Source organism: Aquarana catesbeiana, linkage group LG08 (genome assembly GCF_042186555.1).
Source record: "Aquarana catesbeiana isolate 2022-GZ linkage group LG08, ASM4218655v1, whole genome shotgun sequence".
Classification (NCBI taxonomy): Eukaryota; Metazoa; Chordata; class Amphibia; order Anura; family Ranidae; genus Aquarana; species Aquarana catesbeiana.
In genome coordinates, this window is record NC_133331.1 from 76743262 (window position 1) to 76764596 (window position 21335).

Genomic DNA, 21335 nt, shown 5'->3' on the forward strand with positions numbered 1-21335 from the left:
TTCTCATAGCTCTGTATTGACCCTGAAAATAATGGTACGCAGACCTTGTTTATTAGTCAATATTGTACCCTCTTCCAGATCAGTCACATCCATTATCTCAAGGATTGATCTTCCACCCTGCTTCTCATTTCTGGCTTTAAAAGCATGGCTGTTGGAACCCAGGTTCTGGGAGACAGGGGCATTTCAGGTTCAGTGACCCCTGACCCCTTTACATCAGGGTCCACAGGGTTCCTCCTTACACTGTAAGGGGGAACCCTGTAGACTCTGATGTAAGGGAGAACTCTCTGGACTGTGATGTAAAGGGTAACTCTGTGGACTCTAATGTAAGGGGGAAGTCTGTGGACTTGTGTGTGTGGGGGGGGAGGGGCTCTGGTGACCAGAGACCCCCTTTCTGCAAAGTTTCCTTTACACCAGAGTCCGCAGCATTACGAAAACCCTACTTTTTTTTCCCTTGTACGTGATTAGGTATTCCCTTTGTTAAAGTTTTATTCATTTTGCAAAGTGCATGGCCCTTACTAAATTTAGTAAGTCAACTCAATTGCTATCATGACATCAATGTAGCAAGGGAATATTGGGTACAAGGGGGATTCAACCAAAAAATAAAGTTGAACTCCATTAATTCAGGTGACCTCATAAATATGCTTACTATAGATGCATCCCACCTTGTGGACTTCTCGTTTGTTTACAGCTGACAGTGTTACAGGCAGAGTGAATGCACCTGACTCTGTAGGAGACCTGAACGTCCAGTATGAGAACGCGTGAAGTATAGACAACTGTACCCCAGGTGCTCAGTTAAAATGTACATTTTAAATTAAGAGAGATAAGAGATAAGTCCATGAGGTGGGATGCACATCATAGTAAGCCAACGCATTTTAGAATGTGACTGAATTCCTGGAGTTCAGCTTAATATATCAGTATTTTGTTGGAGTACTGAATTCAGAATCAATATAGCAGTTAAATGCAAATCATGTCATATTTATATTTTCATTTAGTGTTAAAGAGATTTGACATTAATATTGAGATCCCATCTATACTGAATGCAATGACTGAAGAAGCTGTAACAATCAAAGCATGTAGTAGGTGAGTGTGATTAATTTGTAATGCATATGATATTGCTTTAATGTAGAACTTTAGGCTTTTTTTTTTTTCTTTCATTTTTGGATAAAGTAAGGGAAGGTTATAACTCCTTTTAGTTTTTATTTGTTTGTTTGCCCTCTGTGTCCCATTGGGCAGATTTACCTTTTACTACTGGCCCCACAACCAAAGCAGGAAGCAAGAGGAAATGCCAGCAACTTAAGGGAATCCCTTGGGGACCCCAAGGTCACCAGAACTAGTGTTCCCATTGGAAGATTCTCCCTCTACTGTATTACTTTTATGGGGACATCCAAAAATTTGAGGTTTTTCTTTTACTTTCATTTTCAGAGATTAATGATAAACAGGACAATTAAAGGGTTAATCTCCCCAACAGAGGCAGGGCTGAGTTGAGAGCATCATGGGCCTGGTGCTGAGGGTTTTAATGGGCCTTTTAATATAAATAAATAAAATGAAAATGCAAACAAATTGAAATATTTTAATTACTATTAAAGTGCCATAACAGAAACATAGCCGCATTCCCCCATTTATAAGATATCATTTCAACGTGGGGATGCATGTTTGATGTGAACAGCTACTCCATAGATTAACATTTCCTCATATCCAATTATTTCCTCTAACCTAAATGGTGGCATACAGGAACTACACTATAGATTTTTTTAAAATAGTGACAGCGAGTTCAGGGAGAAGACCCCCCACTTGCTGTCACTAGATCCAGTGGATCAGGGAGATGCTGCAGGAGTGGGGATATGTTACATGTTCCACCCTAAAAATGGGTGGAACATGTAACATGTTTCCAAAGGTGAACTTATCCTTTTAACCTAATGTTTTTCTTAATTTATATTATAAAATTTTGCACATAAGTACTTTTTTCTCCTTCAATGATGAGCACTGATGATGTTGCACTGATGGGCACTAATAGGCTGCACTGATAAGCGGCACTGATTGTGACTCAAATACCTGCATCGTGGCCACTCGGGCTCTTTAGAAGGGGTGTAAAAAAAGTCCACTGCCGGGAGTGCTGGTTCGGGAGGGAGCTCGCCCCAGCTCCTATAACAACTTGCGGTAAAGAAAGTTCACCCTATGACCGCACATCCATTCCATCCCTGAGGTAATGTGCGATTGGCAACCTCAGCCTGGACTCTGACCAGGCCACGCCCCCCAATGTGTTTCGCTTCACCCCTCGGAGCTTAGTCCCCATGAGCTTGTGCGGTGTGGTGCGAATTGAGCTCATACAAAATGAATGGGCTCAAATCGCACTGCAAAGAATCGCAAAGAAATGCGGTGCGATTCCTGTCTGAATCACATGCAGTGCCTGCACCACACAAGTGTTAACTTAGCTTAGACCTCATTCACATGGGCAACAAAAGGGTGGTAAAAAAAAGCCAACTGGCCACCTAAAATCTAACATGGTCAGTCAAGTTCCTCTACCCCCATTTGGTGGAGGGGGGATTATGATGTGGGGTTGTTTTTCAGGGGCTTCGTTTGGCCCCTTAGTTCCCGTGAAGGGAACTCTTAAGCCATCAGCATACTAAGACATTTCGGACAATTTCATGCTCCCAACTATGTGGGAACAGTTTGGGGATGTCCCCTTCTTGTTCTAACATGACTGTGCACCAGTGCACAAATCAAGGTCCATAAAGACATGGATGAGTGGGTTTGGAGTGGAAGAACTGACCTTAACCTGACAGAACACCTTTGGGATGAATTAAAGAGGAGAGTGCGAACCAGGCCTTCTGTACTTCTGGAAGAATGGTCAAACATTCCCATAGACACACTCCTAAACCTTGTTGACAGCCTTCCCACAAGAGTTGAAGCAGTTATAGCTGCAAAGGGTGGGCTAACTCAATGTTGAACCCTACGGACTAAGACTGGGATGCCATTAAACTTCATGTGCATGTACAAGCAGGCGTCACCATACTTTTGACAATTGAAGTAGAATAGTAAAGTATCGAACCAGGCAGAACTTCAGCAATGCAGGTTTATTAACAGCTGGTAACATACAGGTTCATGTTCAAAATATTACAATATACAGGTCTAATTTATACAGTTTCTTACAATGCATGCATATTAGATATAAGTATTCTTATCCTCTAACCAAATTGAAACAATTGTGAAGTGTTCTCACCTTGAACCAGAATGGGTCTTTACTGCCAATTCTTGGGAACCTGTCACCTGATAGGGACCAGCCGGTCGACCAGTGGTCTGGTCCCCTCACAGAGTTCTGGGTTCCAGCTCGACCAAGTTTTTGAGGGAAATTCACCTGAGACCACATTCTGGAACAAGTCAAGAAGTCTTCTCTGACTCGTACGAGGAGACAAGTTGTGGACAGATACTTGCCCATTGGTTCTGACCTCTATGACCTGTGCAATAGGGCAGCATACATAGAGTTCAGCCTTATGAGCTCCTATCTGACTTGTCCGAGGGGACAAGTTAGGACAGATACTTGCCCATTGGTTCTGACCTCTATGACCCGTGCAATAGGGCAGCATACATAGAGTTCAGCCTTATGAGCTCCTATCTGACTTGTCCGAGGGGACAAGTTAGGACAGATACTTGCCCATTGGTTCTGACCTCTATGACCCGTGCAATAGGGCAGCATACATAGAGTTCAGCCTTATGAGCTCCTATCTGACCTGTCCGAGGGGACAAGTTAGGACAGATACTTGCCCATTGGTTCTGACCTCTATGACCCGTGCAATAGGGCAGCATACATAGAGTTCAGCCTTATGAGCTCCTATCTGACTTGTCCGAGGGGACAAGTTAGGACAGATACTTGCCCATTGGTTCTGACCTCTATGACCCGTGCAATAGGGCAGCATACATAGAGTTCAGCCTTATGAGCTCCTATCTGACTTGTCTGTCTAACAATTACAGAGCTTGCATTTATATACCATTTCACAAGTCTTATCTCAACTATCTGTCTTACATATGATTGGTCACTAAGATCTACGTCAAAGTAACCAACCATAAATCTGACACTTGTTCTACAACCAGATAAACTTAATTATTCCCAAAATTCCTATATGTTCATTAAAGTGTTTTATAACTGGGTTTGTCCAATTAAAAACAGCTGTGTAGAGACAGTCTGGCACCTAGCTGTCTTATCAAGCTCTTCTTATCTTGATACTAGCTTCAAGGAGTTGCAGATTTACGACTGAGACAATGAATTTTCAATAACCCCACCAGATGTGTTATATGTCTCACTATATGTATATATTTTAACAATTTTAATGAGGGCACAAGCAGACCTTTGTTTGACCTTGTCAAACTTAATTTAATGTACTGTACATAACTTTAATTATTTCTAAACCACCTGTTTTCATATCTTTATCTGTCTGATTTATATGCATTTCAGACTTGAGACAATTCTATATTACTTGAATCTATCCTAATGAACTTTCACCCAGTAAACTATCTTAATACATTTTCGAGAACACCTGTATACAAGTACTTGTCATAAAGCAGAGGTCATTTAAAGTTCAACACTTATAAATGAAGACTTTCTAAATCTATGGAAAACACAGTATACATTATTAAAGATTAATAATTGTTGCTTTACTTATTGAATAATAATATTGATAAAACCACTACTATATAATAATATGAATAATAATAATAATAATTATCAATAAAATATATGTAAATCAATATATATAATATGAAATACATTGGCTAATATGAGATTCCACAACACAATATAGTGTATATACTTAATTTAGCCAGCCCAGGGTATGGGTGCTACAAGTGTATTGTATACTTAATATATTGCAGGAAGCATAATGCTAAATGGATCAAATCAACACATTTTACATTTTCTTAAATATATGCATGCAGGTTAACTGACATTCATTATAATGTCTCTGTACTAAAAGTTATATTAAAGTGTATGTCTAAGCAAAAAAAAAAAAAAAAAACATTCAGTACAGCTGACCTCTATATGCAAATTCCTAGTCTGGTAATGTCACAGGTACTACGAAAAACTGTTTCTCACTACAAGAGCAATGTAAGAGTAAAAATATTGCTGGGACATTATCTACAGTAGATGAGAGATACAAAAAGATGAGGGGGTAAATTTGGGTAATGCCAGGACATACGCTAGTGACTTTAATCACTTCACTATTTTTAACCAATGCACTGCTTTTCAATTATACTGGATTTCTCCTCTGTGTTCCAGTTACACCTATGGAAAACCAGTCACTGGACTAATGAGCCTCTCTGTCTGCAAAATTCAGCTTCATCCATTCTTCCTGAAGTATGCTGGGCCTAGAGATAGTATTTTCCATCCTAGTGATAACAATTTAGAGGGATGCATACGCATAAAGGACATGCAGGTGAGTAATCTTAGAGAAATACAGTAGCTGAAAAGTCTGCACAAAAAAGTGATTTTAATTTTTTATTTTTTTTAATGTATAAGTGAAACCTGGTGTCCTGAAACACCTACAGACTTTTTGCCTGCTTTGAATACTCCAACAGTGAGATGATCCTGCCATAATCTCTAACTTTTCATGTGCACCTGGGAGTTTTGGGTTTTCCCACCCACACAAGTACTTTCTAGCTTCCCCTGTTGCATTTCCTAGAGCAACCTTTTTCAACCTCTTTCACATGGGAAACCCCTGAAATAACTTTCCAGGCTCAGAGAACCCATGCAAAAATTACTGTCTACAGCTTACCATACATTAGTGTGATGGCCACTGGGAATAATACTTTTTACATGTGTTACCATTGAGAAGAATCGCCTCCATACAAATACCTATAAACATCATTGTTTCAGTGGGTACTCATGTGGGAGGCAGAAGTTGCTCATTGCTCAAGGAACCCCTACCAGCCTTTGGAGGAACCCTGGTTGAGAAAGGCTCATTTGAATGCCCATAGCAGGTGTGATGTCAAAACAACGAAGTCCCTGAGGGATAGAAGAAACTTTTTTTTTTTTTTGTTTAATATTGGGAGCACACAATCATGCAATTTTATGTGCAATTATAAGATGACCAAAATGGATTTTTACTATTTTTTCTGAAAATATTCATAAGGTCAACAGTTATACTTTTGTTTCCTGTTGTAGTAAATATAGTGTAAATTATAGCATGGTGTTGTTAATTACTGTATGGTTTCACTATCCTGATAAAGGTTTTACTATCATTAAACTATTTTTTCTACATTTGTAACAAGATCTCTTTCTGAAAAAGTATTTTAAAAAAGCTTTCCGGAGAGAAATGTCGAGGCTGTTATGACTGAGGGACCTGCAGAATGCTGAGGCTCCAGTTATCTATAAAACATTAAACACTTGACCCATCCTCCCTTCCAAAATGGCCAGGCGACACATTTTATTTGGAGTCATATGGCCGTAGCAGCCTTTTTATTACAAACAATTAAATACAACATTCACAAGAAAACAAGTTTAATGCATAATGCAAATAATACAGTTAATGCATAACAAATAAACCAACCTCTGCTTATGCCCGGTCTAAGGTCTTTGAAGGCCTATATGCTCACGATTAACCGGTTGTATCTGCCACCCAATCAAAGGCCCCCAGCCGCAACTACACCGGCTCAGGGACAATTAACCACTTACATACTACCAGATGCAACCTAATTAATACCCCGATGTTACCACCGTATTATTAGGAAGGGACACCCATACCTCAGATGGGCCCAACCCACAGTTTTCCACAATTATTTAACCAGCACTGCCTTCAAAGACCCAATATACCCCCTACCTGCTGATATGACAAAAAAATAAAAGGACCAAGAAATTGAATGGCAAGCTAACAACAAAAGAACTGAAAACCCACTAACAAATACCCCAGCACCTTGAGAAAATAGGAGGCTCCCCCAAACCAAAACCAATAAGGGAGGGATGGTGGGAGAAAACTGTCTGATGCTGTGATGAGCACCGACTGAGCTCTGACATGATCCCCCCTCCTCTCTACCCACTACAGGACACACCCTCTGCCTTGAACTCTCCAATCTGGTAAGAAAAACACATAATTCTAAACCACCCCACTAATACTCCACCTCTTCTGAAGGCCCCAGTCATGCTGGCTCTCCTCCTAGTTTCAATCAGCTCCAAGCTAATTGTGTTCTGCAAAGCCCTAAGCAAAAAAAAAGATACTAGTACAGTTTGTAATTAATCATGCCGTTTCATTGAAATCAATGACATAAAAATCTATTGCTTGTGATTCAACTGATCTGGAGCATGTGCCACTGTCTTGCTATTCATTTGATCACACAATTGGACTCTAGGCAGATAAAAAAACACAAAAATTGAAACCGCTCTGTAATCAGTATTACATCATTAAGAGCCCTTTCACACTGGGGCGGGCGTCGGCGGTAAAACACCGCTATTGTAAGCAGCGCTTTACTTTCGGTATGCAGCCGCTAGCGGGGCGGTTTTACCCCCCGTTAGCGGCCGAGAAATGGTTAAAAACTACCGCAAAGCGCCTCTGCAGAGGCGCTTTGCCGGCGGTATAGTCACGCCGTCCCATTGATTTCAATTTCAATTTCATTTTCATCCGAAGATGCTGCTGGCAGGACTTTTTTTACCGTCCTGCCAGCGCATCGCTCCAGTGTGAAAGCCCTCGGGGCTTTCACGCTGGAATAAAAGCAGCGGCACTTTCGAGTCGGTTTGCAGGCGCTGCAAAGCGCCCCAGTGTGAAAGGACCCTAAATGTATTTTTTGTAACGCAGATAGTGTAAGAACCCAAAGTTGTCCTGGTACTTGCAGTCCCTTTAGAGCAGGGCTCTAGTGTGAGATGGAGTACAAGTAGCCATTCAGTTCAGTTCAAGGGACCTGATGATAGGAAGAGAAAAGAAAGTGACAGATAAGCTCATCACTGTGTTCTGGTTTCACTGTCTAGTCACAGGCTGGAATAAGTCCAGGACAGCCTGGGTTGAAAAAGCTTGTGCTTTTTGTGCTTATTTGCACGTTTTTATTGAGCTTATTTGAGCTTTTTTGAGCATAAGTGTTTTCTTCACAAACCCTCCTCTCAGCTCATGAAGAGGAGGAGGGGTTTTCTCACATAAGCACACTGTCCTGCATACATGCCTGAGCTATGGGCAGATGGATTCCAGGAAGTAAATCCATGAAGTAAATGCTACATGAATAATTTTCCCTTACTCAAGATTACCATGGCTAGAAATGATAGGGGATGTTTTTCAAAGTAATTTCTTAGTAAAATAAAGCATGGAGACATGGATGGATGGGTAAGTTTGCTTTGAAGGGCAATTGATCACTTGGAAAAAAAATCGCCTGTTCCAGCCTAACTCTCCTGAAACTGAGATAGCAGTTTTAAATGGACTGACTTTTCAACGCCTTAAGGCCCCATTCTCATCTGCACATAGGTTAGTACACCTTTTTTGGTGCGATAGCATAGGGCAGCCCATTCACTTGAATAGCACACAAAGAGAAGAAGAGGATTAACATGGGACCATGTTTAGTGGGGCCAAGCGTAGGCTTCATCTTTGCACTTAGTCTCTTAATCGCACCTCACTGTCCCCAGTTGCATCCTTGACCAGGCAAGAACCCCCCCCCCCAGCTGCTGGAGCATCTCAATGTCAGCATGGCAAAAATTGCTGGTTTTACAGCTGCTGCCTTTCCAGCTAGTGAGGTCTGACCACATACATTGGGTATAGAAAAGAATCACCCCCTTTTAAAATAATCACATTTTGTTGCTTTGCAGCCTGAAAGGAAAACACAAAGTTTTTGTTTTATCCAGCTGTATTTACTCAGTGCAACTTATAACATCCACGTGAAAGATATAACATCAACATGTCAGAAAAAAATAAACAAAATTCAAAAACCAAAGGTACAAAGGGCATCAGCAGCGAAGACGACCATGGGATTCAAACCCCTGTCCCTTTTATAATGACACAGGACCAGTGGGTTTGACCCAAGAAGCCTGCCGAGAAAAACCTGGGAAACACAGTTTACTCTAACCCTCCTGGCCAGGGCAGTACCTAATAGGAAACTTGCCTAAATGTGCGTTGCCTGTTACATGCATGCCACTTCAGGTAGCCAAGAGGAAACACAACCTGCTGCTGACTGCCAGTGGCCTCAATTGCATCAGTGGGCCATCAATGAGCATTTGAGTGAATGTGAGACAAAGGCTGGTTCTAGGGATCTGGGTTTTTTCACTATGTCTATCAGAACCTGGGTCACCTGCTGGTGGCACTGTGGTTCTCTAGGCAAAAAGCTGTAGTTCCAGTGTCCACCAGCGGGTGTCTCCTAGCAGCCAGCAGGTTACAATATTCAGCTCCACCTAGGCCCCAGCTGCTGGGAGGGTACTAAAAGCGGAATTCCACTCGTTTTGTACGTTTATTAAAAGTAAGCAGCTACAAAAAGTGTAGCTTATAACTTTTAATAAACAGACACTCGCCTGTCCCACGATCCAGCGATGAGGCTGCCCGTAGCCTCGCTCTTCTCTCCAGCCTCTGTGGTGCCGGCATTGCAAGTGTGGGCTTTGACGGCTTGTAGCTTCACAGACGGGTGCGCATTGCGCAGGCGTAAGTCGCGCTGCGCTCTCTTAGTGGCCAGGCAATCTTCTGGGACCTGTGACGTGTCAAATGTGGCATGTAAGGGGGCGAGGAGTGCTTAAAGCGGAAGTTACACTTTTGGGTAGAACTCCGCTTTAAATCCCTCTTCTGCTAGCTCACCTCACGTCAGTATTCGGTCAGGATTCCGGAGCAGAGATGACCAGATCTGCACATGTTTCTGACATACACTGTATATTTTATTGTAGGTTTATTTTCAAAACTTCCTCGTCTCTCCTTTTGACATTGCTAGCCAATCAGGCTTGTTACATACTCTACAGCCACTGTGCTAAATGCATGGCTATTGTCTCTTAAAACTGGCTTTGTAATTTTTCAAAACAAATACCTTGTCTGCGCTAACAGAAGATCACAAGCTATTCTAAAAAACATGTTTTGCCACTGATTGGGAATTGTTATGAAGTTGGGGGATTAAGCTTTATTTTTTAAGTGTAAAACTTCTGAAATCTTTTATATCTGTTCTGTCTTCTGCAATCCCAATTCCAATCTCATAAACCCATATTTTATGCATGATAGAAAATAGAAAACATATCAAAGTGTTACTAAACCCAGTAATATGAAAATAGTTATCTGCCCCCCACAGTGCCCACAGCTTATAAATCTTCTTTTTACACTAAAATACTGCCACTATATACCTTTTTGGATGATCTGTATACCAAAGTTACATGATAAACTGCATAAAAGGATAGCATACTGGACAGCTGACCACCCATAGTAGCCCACAGCGACCCGTCAGAATTCTGGAGACCCCAACACACACACAACAGGCAGTTTTTGTGTGCAAAGTGAGCCTGAACTCTTCATTAAGAATTATATTTTTTATATGTGAGTTACAACACAAGAGGGGAGGGGTAAACATGCTCCTAAGTTTCTAAGGCTTAACCAGGCTTCTACAGAGAGATTTTTTTCATCATTAGTTTAGGCAGCTGAAAGGAATTTACAAAGATAGCTTATTTGCAAGGACATAGACTACCGAGAATCAGCCTAAACACAATGAGTCATACAGAGGATGTTTTAATTAAAACTTGGCTCAAGTTAAAAAGTCTAAAACTCTAACGAGAAAGATGTGTGAGATAAGGCATGTACATTCTTTAAAAACAAGCTTATAAAATGGAGGGGAGATTACAAAATGGAGTTGCAGTTGGTCATATAGCTCTATTACACTGCAGTTTCTCCAGTGCTGAGAGTTCAGGAAGGAGGAGATTTCCACTACAGCCTGAATACACAATACACGCCCACATGTGTGATGTCAATATCATGTGGCCTGGCTAGCTCTGAGAACAAGTAAATGTTCTCTCCAGCATAAGACACAACTGAGCATTTGCAGGTCGGTTACCCTGCCTATGTTAGCTGGCCTTCCCCAGATAGACATTGCAGGGAGAGGAGGATCTATACATACAGGAATAAAACAACCTTTTTACAATTGCAGAGGATTGACCCCTTAAGTTCCACAGTGAGTATAACAAGCATGCTATGCTGCATATACAGACTGATTTTACTGTTGTGGGTTTAGTAACACTTTAAAGAAAAATAAAAGGTCATTTTGAAATAGATGGCAGCAACATGTCTCAAAAAAGTTGGGCAAAGCAACAAAAAGCTGGTAAAGTACAACCCCAATTCCGAAAAGGTTTTCTGAGCATATGCTGCTCTAAAACCTGGTTTTATCTTTCAGTATTGATGGTGCCTTTCCAGATGTGCAATCTGTCTATTTCATATACACTAATGCACCCACATACCATCAGAGATGCAAGCTTTTGAACTGAGCGCTGATAACAATCTGAAAGGTCCCTCACCTCTTTAGTCCGAAGGATGCAGCACCCATGGTTGCCAGAAAGAATGTCAAATTTCAATTCATCTGACTATAGTGCAGTTTGGCAATAGACCATTTTAAATGATTTTTGACCCAGACAAAATGGCAACATTTCTGGATCGTGTTCAGATATGGCTTCTTCTTTCCATGATAGAGCATTACCTTGCATTTTTGGATGGTATGGCGAACTGTGTTCAATGACTTTGTGATTTTCAAAAGCATTCCTGAGCCCATTCAGTGATGTCCATCACAGAATCTTATGTTTAATGCAGTGTTGCCTGAGGTCTCAAATATCATGGGACATCCAATATAGCCCTTTTCTTTGTGCAAAGATTTCTCCAGATTCTCTAAATCTTTTGATGATATTATGTACTGTTGATCAGTGGTCATCAACCCTGTCCTCAGGGCCCACTAACAGGCCAGGTTATGTATTACTTTGGGGAGATGCAGACTAGAATACTGCAATCACTGAGCAGCAAACAATATCACCTGTGATGTATTTCAGTTATCTTGCAAACCTGGCCTGTTAGTGGGCCCTGAGGACAGGGTTGATGACCACTACTGTAGAGGATATATTTAGGGTCTGTAAGTGGGTTGGAATGTTCTAGTTTGCTGCTGCCCAGCCGTGAGGGAAAGAGTTAACTCAGTTCCCACACTTTCTCTGAGTTCTGGCCCTCTCTCTCTTGCTGTAAATATAAGGGGGTTATCTACCCTCAGTCACCCATTCTGCATGGGAAACAAGTTACGAACAGTCCACAGCATGTGATCTCCAGCCAAGGCCATCTTTAATATTGATTGGACCCTGGGCAAAACTTTTCTTGGGGGTCCCCCCATGCAGTTTTGCTCTCCACCCGCTCTGAGACATACAATAAATAGCAGCTAGACTCAAAATCAGTTTACTGAATCAGATCAGGCAGCTATTGCCATTGGTTGCCAGAGGTTACAGTGTATCATTACCGCTCACTGACTGGTTGCTAGAGGTTACAGCACATGATTTCTGCTTGTTGATTGGTTGCTAGAGATTACAGTGGATATGACCTCGGGGGGGGCATGATATACATATCAATGCCGCTGGCCACTCCTATTTACATATGAATGCCGGTAATTTACATGTAAACACAGGGTCTGCAGGTGAGTCATCTTTACACAACAATAGGGTAAAGCTGGGCAACATTAGTAGCAGCACTTCACACTGAGATATTGGGACACAGCACAGGACTAAAACCTCAAGGGATGAGGGATATTAAACCAAGATAGTTGGAAAGTATGAGACAGCTGCTTTGGGCCTCACAACAATGACAGGGCCCAGGGAAGCTGCCCCTTTTGCCCTGCCTTAAAAACGACCCTGTCTCCAGCTGCTTACAGAATAAGAGAGAAGGGGGACTGCTTGGATCTGTAATCCTTCCTGAAGACCCAAACAGCCAGTGAGATGTGGAACAGTGCTTCTGATTCCAGCAAAGCTCCTACAAACCTGTGTCCTAGAGTTTTCCATGTGTAAGGGGATTGACGGGACTTGCAGTCCTCCCTGAAGATACCAACCAGGGACTTTGCCAAGAATGGAATCTTTCCTGTGCAGGTATGCTGGGCAGCTACAAGCCTGTAGTTAGAGATTAGAGATGTTAGGAAAGACTGCTTTATGTGGAACTGTTGTCTTGTGATACTTATTATTAGGCATGTGCAATTCGTTTCGTTACGAATTCGTTTTTTAACGAATTTCGACAAATTCGTTAATTCGGGAATATCCGAATTAACGAAAACCTGTTTAACGAATTTTTTCCGAATATTCGTAAATTCGATAAAATTGGACATTCGTAAATTCGGGCATTCGAACATTCGTACATTCGCAATTTACATTCGTACATTCGTACATTCGAACATTCGTACATTCGCAATTTACATTCGTACATTCGTACATTCGTGCATTCGTACATTAGTAAATTCGTAAATTTGTAAATTCGAAAATTCGGAAATCTGAAATAATAGTTAACTAATAATAACTTAACTATTAGTAATTACTAGTAACTTTGAATTTATAGGTATTGTAATTTCCTTTTAAATTTGGCTGTTGGTGAACGTAACACATACAAATTTATCCGAAGTTATGAATGATCCGAAAAAACGGAATGGAACGTAATGAATTAATAATAAATAACAATAATAATAATAACAATGTTTTATTATTATTATTTATTATTAATTTGTTCCGTTCCATTTGTTTAAATGCAGCCTTAATTTTGGATAATTCGTAACTTCGGATAAATTTGTATTTGTTACGTTCACTGACAGTCAAGTTTGAAAGGAAATTACAATACCTATAATTTAATAGTTAGTTACTATTTCAGATTTTTGAATTTTCGGGGTTTTTGGTTTTTCAAACTTCGAATTTACAAATTTCCGAATTTTCTAATTTACAAATGTACGATTTTACGAATGTACGAATTTACGAATGTACAAATGTACAAATGTAAGAATGTACGAATGAACGAATGTTCGAATTACGAATGTTCGAATTACGAATGTTCGAATTACGAATGTTCGAATTACGAATGTACGAATGGACGAATGTACGAATGTACGAATGAACGCATTTACGAATGAACGAATTTACGAATCGCAATCATAACGAATGACCCGAAAAACGAAAAAAATAATAAACTAATGAAACGAAAACGAAAATGAACGAATTTTTTTGGCTGTGCACATGTCTACTTATTATGCTGCAATTTTCAAGTAAAGCTTTTGGAACTTTGCCTTTGCCTGGTCTCAAGTTACTAAAGGGGTGTAATGCAAGTAACTGGCACAAATAGTCTACCGTTGGGTCACTAACACATACAGTATGAAGATACAGTGGTTACCAAGGGTAACAAAGGTTTGGCAAGCAGCCTGTTAAGTGTTTTCATGTAGCAGGTGAGGTAGCCTCATCTGCCACAGAGGGTGAAATGCCCCACAGAGGGGGAGATGTTGTCAGCACTCCTTTTGCAGCAATCGGTCCCCCATAGCAACCAGAGCAGATTTTCACCACCTGGGCCCTCAGCCTATGCACAGGTATGGAAGACCCCTCCAACAGGTTTTTGCAATTAACATTAACATACATTTACATACTATTCTTAAGTTGTTCAACCATTTTTAGATGCAGCTTTTCACAGATTGGTGAACCTCTGCCTATCTTTACTCCTGAGACACTCTGACTCTCTATGATGCCTTTTTATACCCAATCATGTTACTGACCTGTTGCCAATTAACCCAATTAGTTGAAAAATGTTCTTCCAGCTCTTCCTTGTTAGTACTACTTACTTTGCCAGCTTTTTTGTTGACCTGTCCCAACTTTTTTGAGACATGTTGCTGCCATCCATTTCAAAATTACTTTTTTTTCCCCTAAAATAGTACATTTTCTCAGTTTAAACATTTGAATGTTTTCTATTGTGAATGAAATATAGGTTTATGCAATTCACAAATCATTGCATTCTGTTGTTATGTAGATTTTACACTGTGCCCTAAATTATTTGGAATTGGGTTAGTACTTCAACTGCACAGTTCTAGCACATTACTGCTAGGTCATATGTTGCAGCAACAATATCTAAAGTTTTTTTACAAGTTAAAATTATTCAGATAGGGGTATTACATCTTTATGTAAGCCAAGGAACAATGTAGAATTTAAAACATTTATTGCACATACAAATTAAGCGAAATTCTGTAGCACTGCATTTAAAGTAGTTGTAAACATCAGACATAATTTATGAACAAAGCATATTCCTCTATACCTCTATAGTGTATACTTGTCTCAGTCCAGAGCACTAAGTGTAATTTCTGTCTGCTGCCTGCCTCATTCTTCTGCTGTCTGCATGAGTTACTTCTGACAAGTTTTCCTGACACCAAGAGGTAAAAATGTGACGGGGGGATGTCTGTGCTGTGTGAAGGGGTGTATCACTTCTCTCCAATCAGCTCTCTCTGAGGTCTGTAGAATATAACTTCAGCTCCCCACCCCTTGCTTTCTGGAAGCTCAGACAAGCTGTACAAATTCTAGACTTTGAATGGTTTTAGAGAAGAGCTGCAGGTAAACAGGTACAACTTATGTGGGAGGATTTGTTTCATCTCTGTGTATCACCTGAGCACAGTCTATTCACAAAGTATATATAAGGGTTTAACTTAACAGCTTCCATACCGGGCCAATTCTGACACTCGCATACAGTACATGTAAAAATCAACATTCTTTTGCTAGAAAATTACTTAGAACCCCCAAACATTTTTTTAGCAGAGGCCCTATAGAATAAAATTGTGGGTTTTGCAATTTTTTATGTCACAGTATTTGTACAGCGGTTTTTCTATTGCAATTTTTTGGGAAAAAATACACTCTAATGAATTATATTTCACACAATATAATACTCATAGAAGATGATGTTACGCAAAGTAAATAGATACTGTTGTGGAAATTTTATGAAGATGTATTTTAATATGAATTGTCATAGTGTCTCCCAGTGTTAGTACTCCTGCAACCCACTCTAAAGAGCTGATTGGGGCAGACTGACGCTGGTTGAGATCCATTTGGTAGTGGAAAACGTCCTGAGGTTGGAGAGAAGTGTTTGCGGAGTGGGGATATGTCAATTTGCATCCATCACTAGTAGTAACCTCTGGGATTCAATGAGATTTCATATTTCAGTTGTCAGCAGTAAGAGATGATATATAATGGGCTGCTCTTTGGGTTATTACAGTTAGGACTGCATTATGAAACACAGGCCACGGGTGGATAAACACAGGCCACGGTTTTGAGCCTGCAGTCTCATTTACCATGTTTTCTGCATAACACTTCAGAGAGCACTTCATGATATGAGAAGAGGCCAGTCACATGACTTTTTTCTAGAAACTGGTTCCTTTAGACTATATGCATTTTACAAAGCACTTACATGTGGGTGCACAAATGGTGTGTAAAAGCTACAAATACAGACCTCCCTATCTAAATACAGGCTCATAAATCTAAATATGGGCTCATATTGCTTAATCTGTTTTGGGCAATTAGGGCAAATTTTCCTCTGCGAATTTACACCCATGCGTGTTTATGGAAAACTTTTGTGACAAAGATTCTAATGCCCCATACACACGGTCGGATTTTCTGATGGAAAATGTCCGATCGGAGCGTGTTGTCGGAAATTCCGACCGTGTGTGGGCTCCATCGGACATTTTCCATCGGATTTTCCGACACACAAAGTTTGAGAGCAGGAGATAAAATTTTCCGACAACAAAATCCGTTGTCGGAAATTCCGATCGTGTGTACACAAATCCGACGGACAAAGTGCCACCCATGCTCAGAATAAATAAAGAGATGAAAGCTATTGGCCACTGCCCCGTTTATAGTCCCGACGTACGTGTTTTACGTCACCGCGTTCAGAACGATCGTATTTTGCGACAACTTTGTGTGACCGTGTGTATGCAAGACAAGTTTGAGCCAACATCCGTCGGAAAAAATCCATGGATTTTGTTGTCGGAATGTCCGAACAAAGTCCGACCGTGTGTACGGGGCATTAGACATTCAGATCTTCAAACTGTCCACTTTGGATAGCCTAAAACTGTCATCATGTGGTATAATATAGACCCTTGTTGAGGTTGATGAAGGAAAATGTCAACTGTACTTGTGTTGCTTCTGCACACTGAGCAAGTTGATCTCGCTGCTACTGAGCAGAGGTAGATGTCTCCTAGTCTAACATAACTGAAACGTTTGGATAAAATATGAGATTCTTTTGACACTTAAATAAATCAACACTTTTATGTCTTCTCTTTTAGACTGATGACAAAGGCTGTGTATCCAGGACATATGACCTACGTCTGTTCAATATCTCTCAGACAAATGCAGAGCAGCATTTAAAAGTCAGGGCTTCAATGACAGAGAAGCTTACAGGTGAGAATCAAACCTTTATTTATAAAATGCTGATGCTTCCAGAGTTCAAAAAGAAGAGATGTTCTATTACTTTAATAGTTGCATATATTAATGAATACAAAGTTATCAACCCCCCAAGGTTCCTAGCTCCACCCCCACTATGATAGTTACATAAAGCCAACTGATCTACAGTATGGCTATGTGATGGAAGATGAAACAAAAGATGCAACTCCAATTTTCTTTGGAGAGAAATCCCTGTCTGTGTCCCAGAGACTTTTACCTTGCTAGCTGATGCTCACATTTGTCAAAGTCCACCCAAATATGTTATTACTGTACTTATTTTAGGTTTCCATTTAACTGTATGATTTTGCCTTTTTGATTTGGTATAAATGTAATGGGTTGTTGAAAACAGGCCCATATGCTCTGTACACACGATCAGACATTCCGACAACAAAATCCATGGATTTTTTTCAACAGATGTTGGCTCAAACTTGTCTTGCATACACACGGTCACACAAATCTTGTGGGAAATTCCGAACGCTAAGAACACAGTGACGTACAATTCATACGATGAGCCAAGAAAAAGTTCAATAGGCAGCGCGGCTCTTCTGCTTGATTCCGAGCATGCGTGAAACTTTGCATCGGAATTGTGTACACACGATCGTAATTTAGGACAACGGATTTTGTTGACGGAAAATTTGAGATCCAGATCTCAAATTTTGTGTGACGGAAATTCAGATGGAAAATGTCTGATGGAGCCTACACACGGTCGGAATTTCCGACAACAAGCTCCCATCGAACATTTTCCGTTGGAAAATCCGACCGTGTGTATGGGGCATAACTCTACAGAGGTTTTGGCAAATCTCAGTGAGATTGTACAGAGATTGTAATGTTTGTGGTTAGTTTTGGATGACAACAGCTTCCTAAGCTGTCTGTGGGGTTAAGCAAAATATAGCCTCTTAAAGTTTTTTTGTTTTTTTTGATAGAGTAGGGGTGGGTTAAAACCCTATTGGGTTATTTTTTGCTCTTTGTGTTCAATTCAAGAGATCTCCTATCCTGGAGATGCAACAGGAAGAGAAAGGAAATCTCTAGTAGTCTGAAGATATGGGTCTTTCAAATAATAATAAAAAAATCCTAGATTGTTTGTAAAAAACATGCCAGAAAAATTTGAACTGTACAGCTAGGATTTTTTGGCCCTTTCATTTGTGAACAGTCTTTTCACATTATACCTGAAAGAATTGTTTTCATATCACCAGGGACTCTCAAATGTGCATCTTAAGAACATATTACCTTTTATAGATGATAAGATTGTTATATTTTGCAATGCTCCTTGTACAAACAATATATTGCTGTTTACAAGCACTGTCTTATGTTTATGGGTAGCCTAAGTTTGGTCACTCACAGTACTGGTATAATCCCTTAAACCAATTGATTCTCTACATCATTGTATGGGTCCTTAGTAAGGCTCCCAAAGGCTCCCCAATCTTATAGGGATTATTTAATTTCTCCTCAAAGAACAGAGAATCAGATTTTTGCCGCATATACTTAGAAAAAGCGTCTAGAGCCATAAAGGTTTGGGGGTTGGGTCAGGTTCATAGGCGTGCGCAGCCACGTGTATGGGTGTATATATATATATATATATATATATATATATATATATATATATATATATATATATATATACACAGACACACACTTTTAAATAAATGTAAACAAACATTTTGAAATGTGTTAAAACTATTTTTAATATTTCAATACATTTTACATCTTATTGCAGAGCTGGTCAGAGGGAGAAAGTGGGGGTGAAAAAGGGGGGAGATGGGATCAGTTGGCAGTGGTGGTGGGGATGATCAGTGGCAGTGCTGGAGAGGGGGGGGATGATCAGTGGCAGTTCTGGAGAGGGGGTGACCAGTGGCAGTGCTGGAGAAGGGGGGTGATCAGTGGCAGTGCAAGGGGGTTAATGGGATCAGTGGCAATTGAGGTGGGGGGTAATGGGATCAGTGGCAGTACTAGGGTAGGGTGAGTGGCAGTGGTGGGGGGGGATCAGTGGGCAGTGTTGGAAAGTTGATGGGCTCAGTGGTGTTGATGGTGGTTGTGGTGGGGGGGTAATGGGATCATTGGAAGTACTGGGGGGAATGGGATGAGTGGCAAGGTTGGGGGGGATCATTGGCAGTGGTGGGGGTTGTGGTGGGGGGGATTCATGGCAGTACTGGGGGGGATGAGTGGCAGTGGAAGGGGGGATCAGTAGCAATGCTTGGGGGGAGATGGAATGAGTGGCAGTGCTGAGGGGCATGAGATCAGTGGCAGCAGTGGTGGAGGGGTGGAATCGGTGACAGTGCTTGGTGGGTGAGATAGGATGAGTGGCAGTGCTGGGGGGCATGGGATTAGTGGCAGTGCTGAGTGGGGGAGATAGGATGAGTGTCAAAGCTGGGGGGCATGGCAGCAGTGTGGTGGGGGATGGGATCGGTGGCAGTGCTGGGTGGGGGGATGGATGGGATCGGTGGCAGTGCTGGATGAGCAGATGGATGGGATCAGTGGCAGTGCTGGGTGGGGGATGGATGGGATCGGGGCAGTGCTGGGTGGGGGGATGGATGGGATCGGTGACAGTGCTGGATGGGGGGATGGATGGGATCGGTGGCAGTGCTGGATGAGGGGATGGATGGGATCGGTGGCAGTGCTGGGTAGGGGGATGGATGGGATCAGTGGCAGTGCTGGGTGGGGGGATGGATGGGATCGGTAGCAGTGCTGGGTGGGGGAATGGATGGGATCGGTGGCAGTGCTGGATGGGGGGATGGATGGGATCGGTGGCAGTGCTGGATGGGGGGATGGATGGGATCAGTGGCAGTGCTGGGTAGGGGGATGGATGGGATCAGTGGCAGTGCTGGGTGGGGGGATGGATGGGATCGGTAGCAGTGCTGGGTGGGGGGATAGATGGGATCATGGCACTCACTTGCTCTCAGTGTGTACTCCATGCTTGCTGTGTCTCTGGCTCCCTCCAGGCTTCACGTGTTTCCTCACACAGTGGAGACCTCCTCCACTCTTCCTACTGGATCAGCTGGTTATTACAGTCTCCCGGATGCCATGCCCCCATCTGCCTGCTGCTGTAAATTCAATGGGCGGAGCCGCGGAGAAGCTGGGTGGGCGGTCCTGCAGCAGTTACTTAGAACGAAGGAGTCAGGGGGAGCTGGGAGGCGGAGCCAGCAGTTCTAGTACAGTAGTCGATGGAAACATAGAGCACCAGGCTAGATGAGAGGGGCAGTGGGGCGGCATATAGAACAACCGATGCTCTGCACTTTCCTCCATGCAGCCCCTGAATGCTCGCTTCTCCTCCTCTTCCTCCCAAAGGCATTCAATGGCTGTAGGGCGGAAAATGCAGAGTTGTTCTATATGCCGCCTGCTGCCCCTCTCATCCAGGTGTAGACAAGTATGTTAGGGGATTATGGTGTGCCCAGGCGCACCAGGCACCCCCCGTGCGCACGCCTATGGTCAGGTTCAATTGTGTCAAAGTCATAAAATATGGACAAGTCTGTCTGATTATGGTCCACGCTGTCCTTGGTATGGTTCAGTGACGTTGGTTTGATGCCAAATGTGGTCCATGGTGGAAGCAATGGTGGAAGCAATCTCTGTATTGGTTTCAAAAACTTTGAGGCCCAGTAGGGGATTAATAGGATCATTTTCAGTACATATGCTTGGGCAGATCCTTGTTGTTCATACATAAGAGGTCTGCAGGTTACAGTCCAGTCTAGATAATTGGTACTTTTACCTGGTGATATAATTTATAAGCACATGAAAGTCTAATGCTTCTGTAGACGTGTGTTTTGCCTTAATTAGTATGTCCAGCCAAATCCTTTTTAGTTTATTTACTTGTGACAATCATCATTTCTTGTTCTTTCTTACAGGGAACACAGAATATTTAGTAGTAATTTCCAGACTGGGCACTTTTGAGTATTTGAATTTTTTTGAGGTTATTGAATTTTACCAGCAAGGAGTTCCTCTAACAGTCAAGGTATGGTGGTTT

General features: G+C 41.7%; 1 protein-coding gene across 1 annotated transcript in view; it reads left to right on the forward strand.

Moving 5' to 3' along the window:
• Window positions 1–21335, forward strand: part of LOC141105857 (alpha-2-macroglobulin-like protein 1) — a 295295-nt gene that overhangs the window by 37553 nt on the left and 236407 nt on the right. The window contains exons 7-10 of the mRNA XM_073596002.1: window positions 993–1080; window positions 5270–5426; window positions 17224–17338; window positions 21217–21323. Coding sequence (XP_073452103.1) covers window positions 993–1080; window positions 5270–5426; window positions 17224–17338; window positions 21217–21323 — 467 coding nt within the window. The remainder of the gene's footprint in view (window positions 1–992; window positions 1081–5269; window positions 5427–17223; window positions 17339–21216; window positions 21324–21335) is intronic.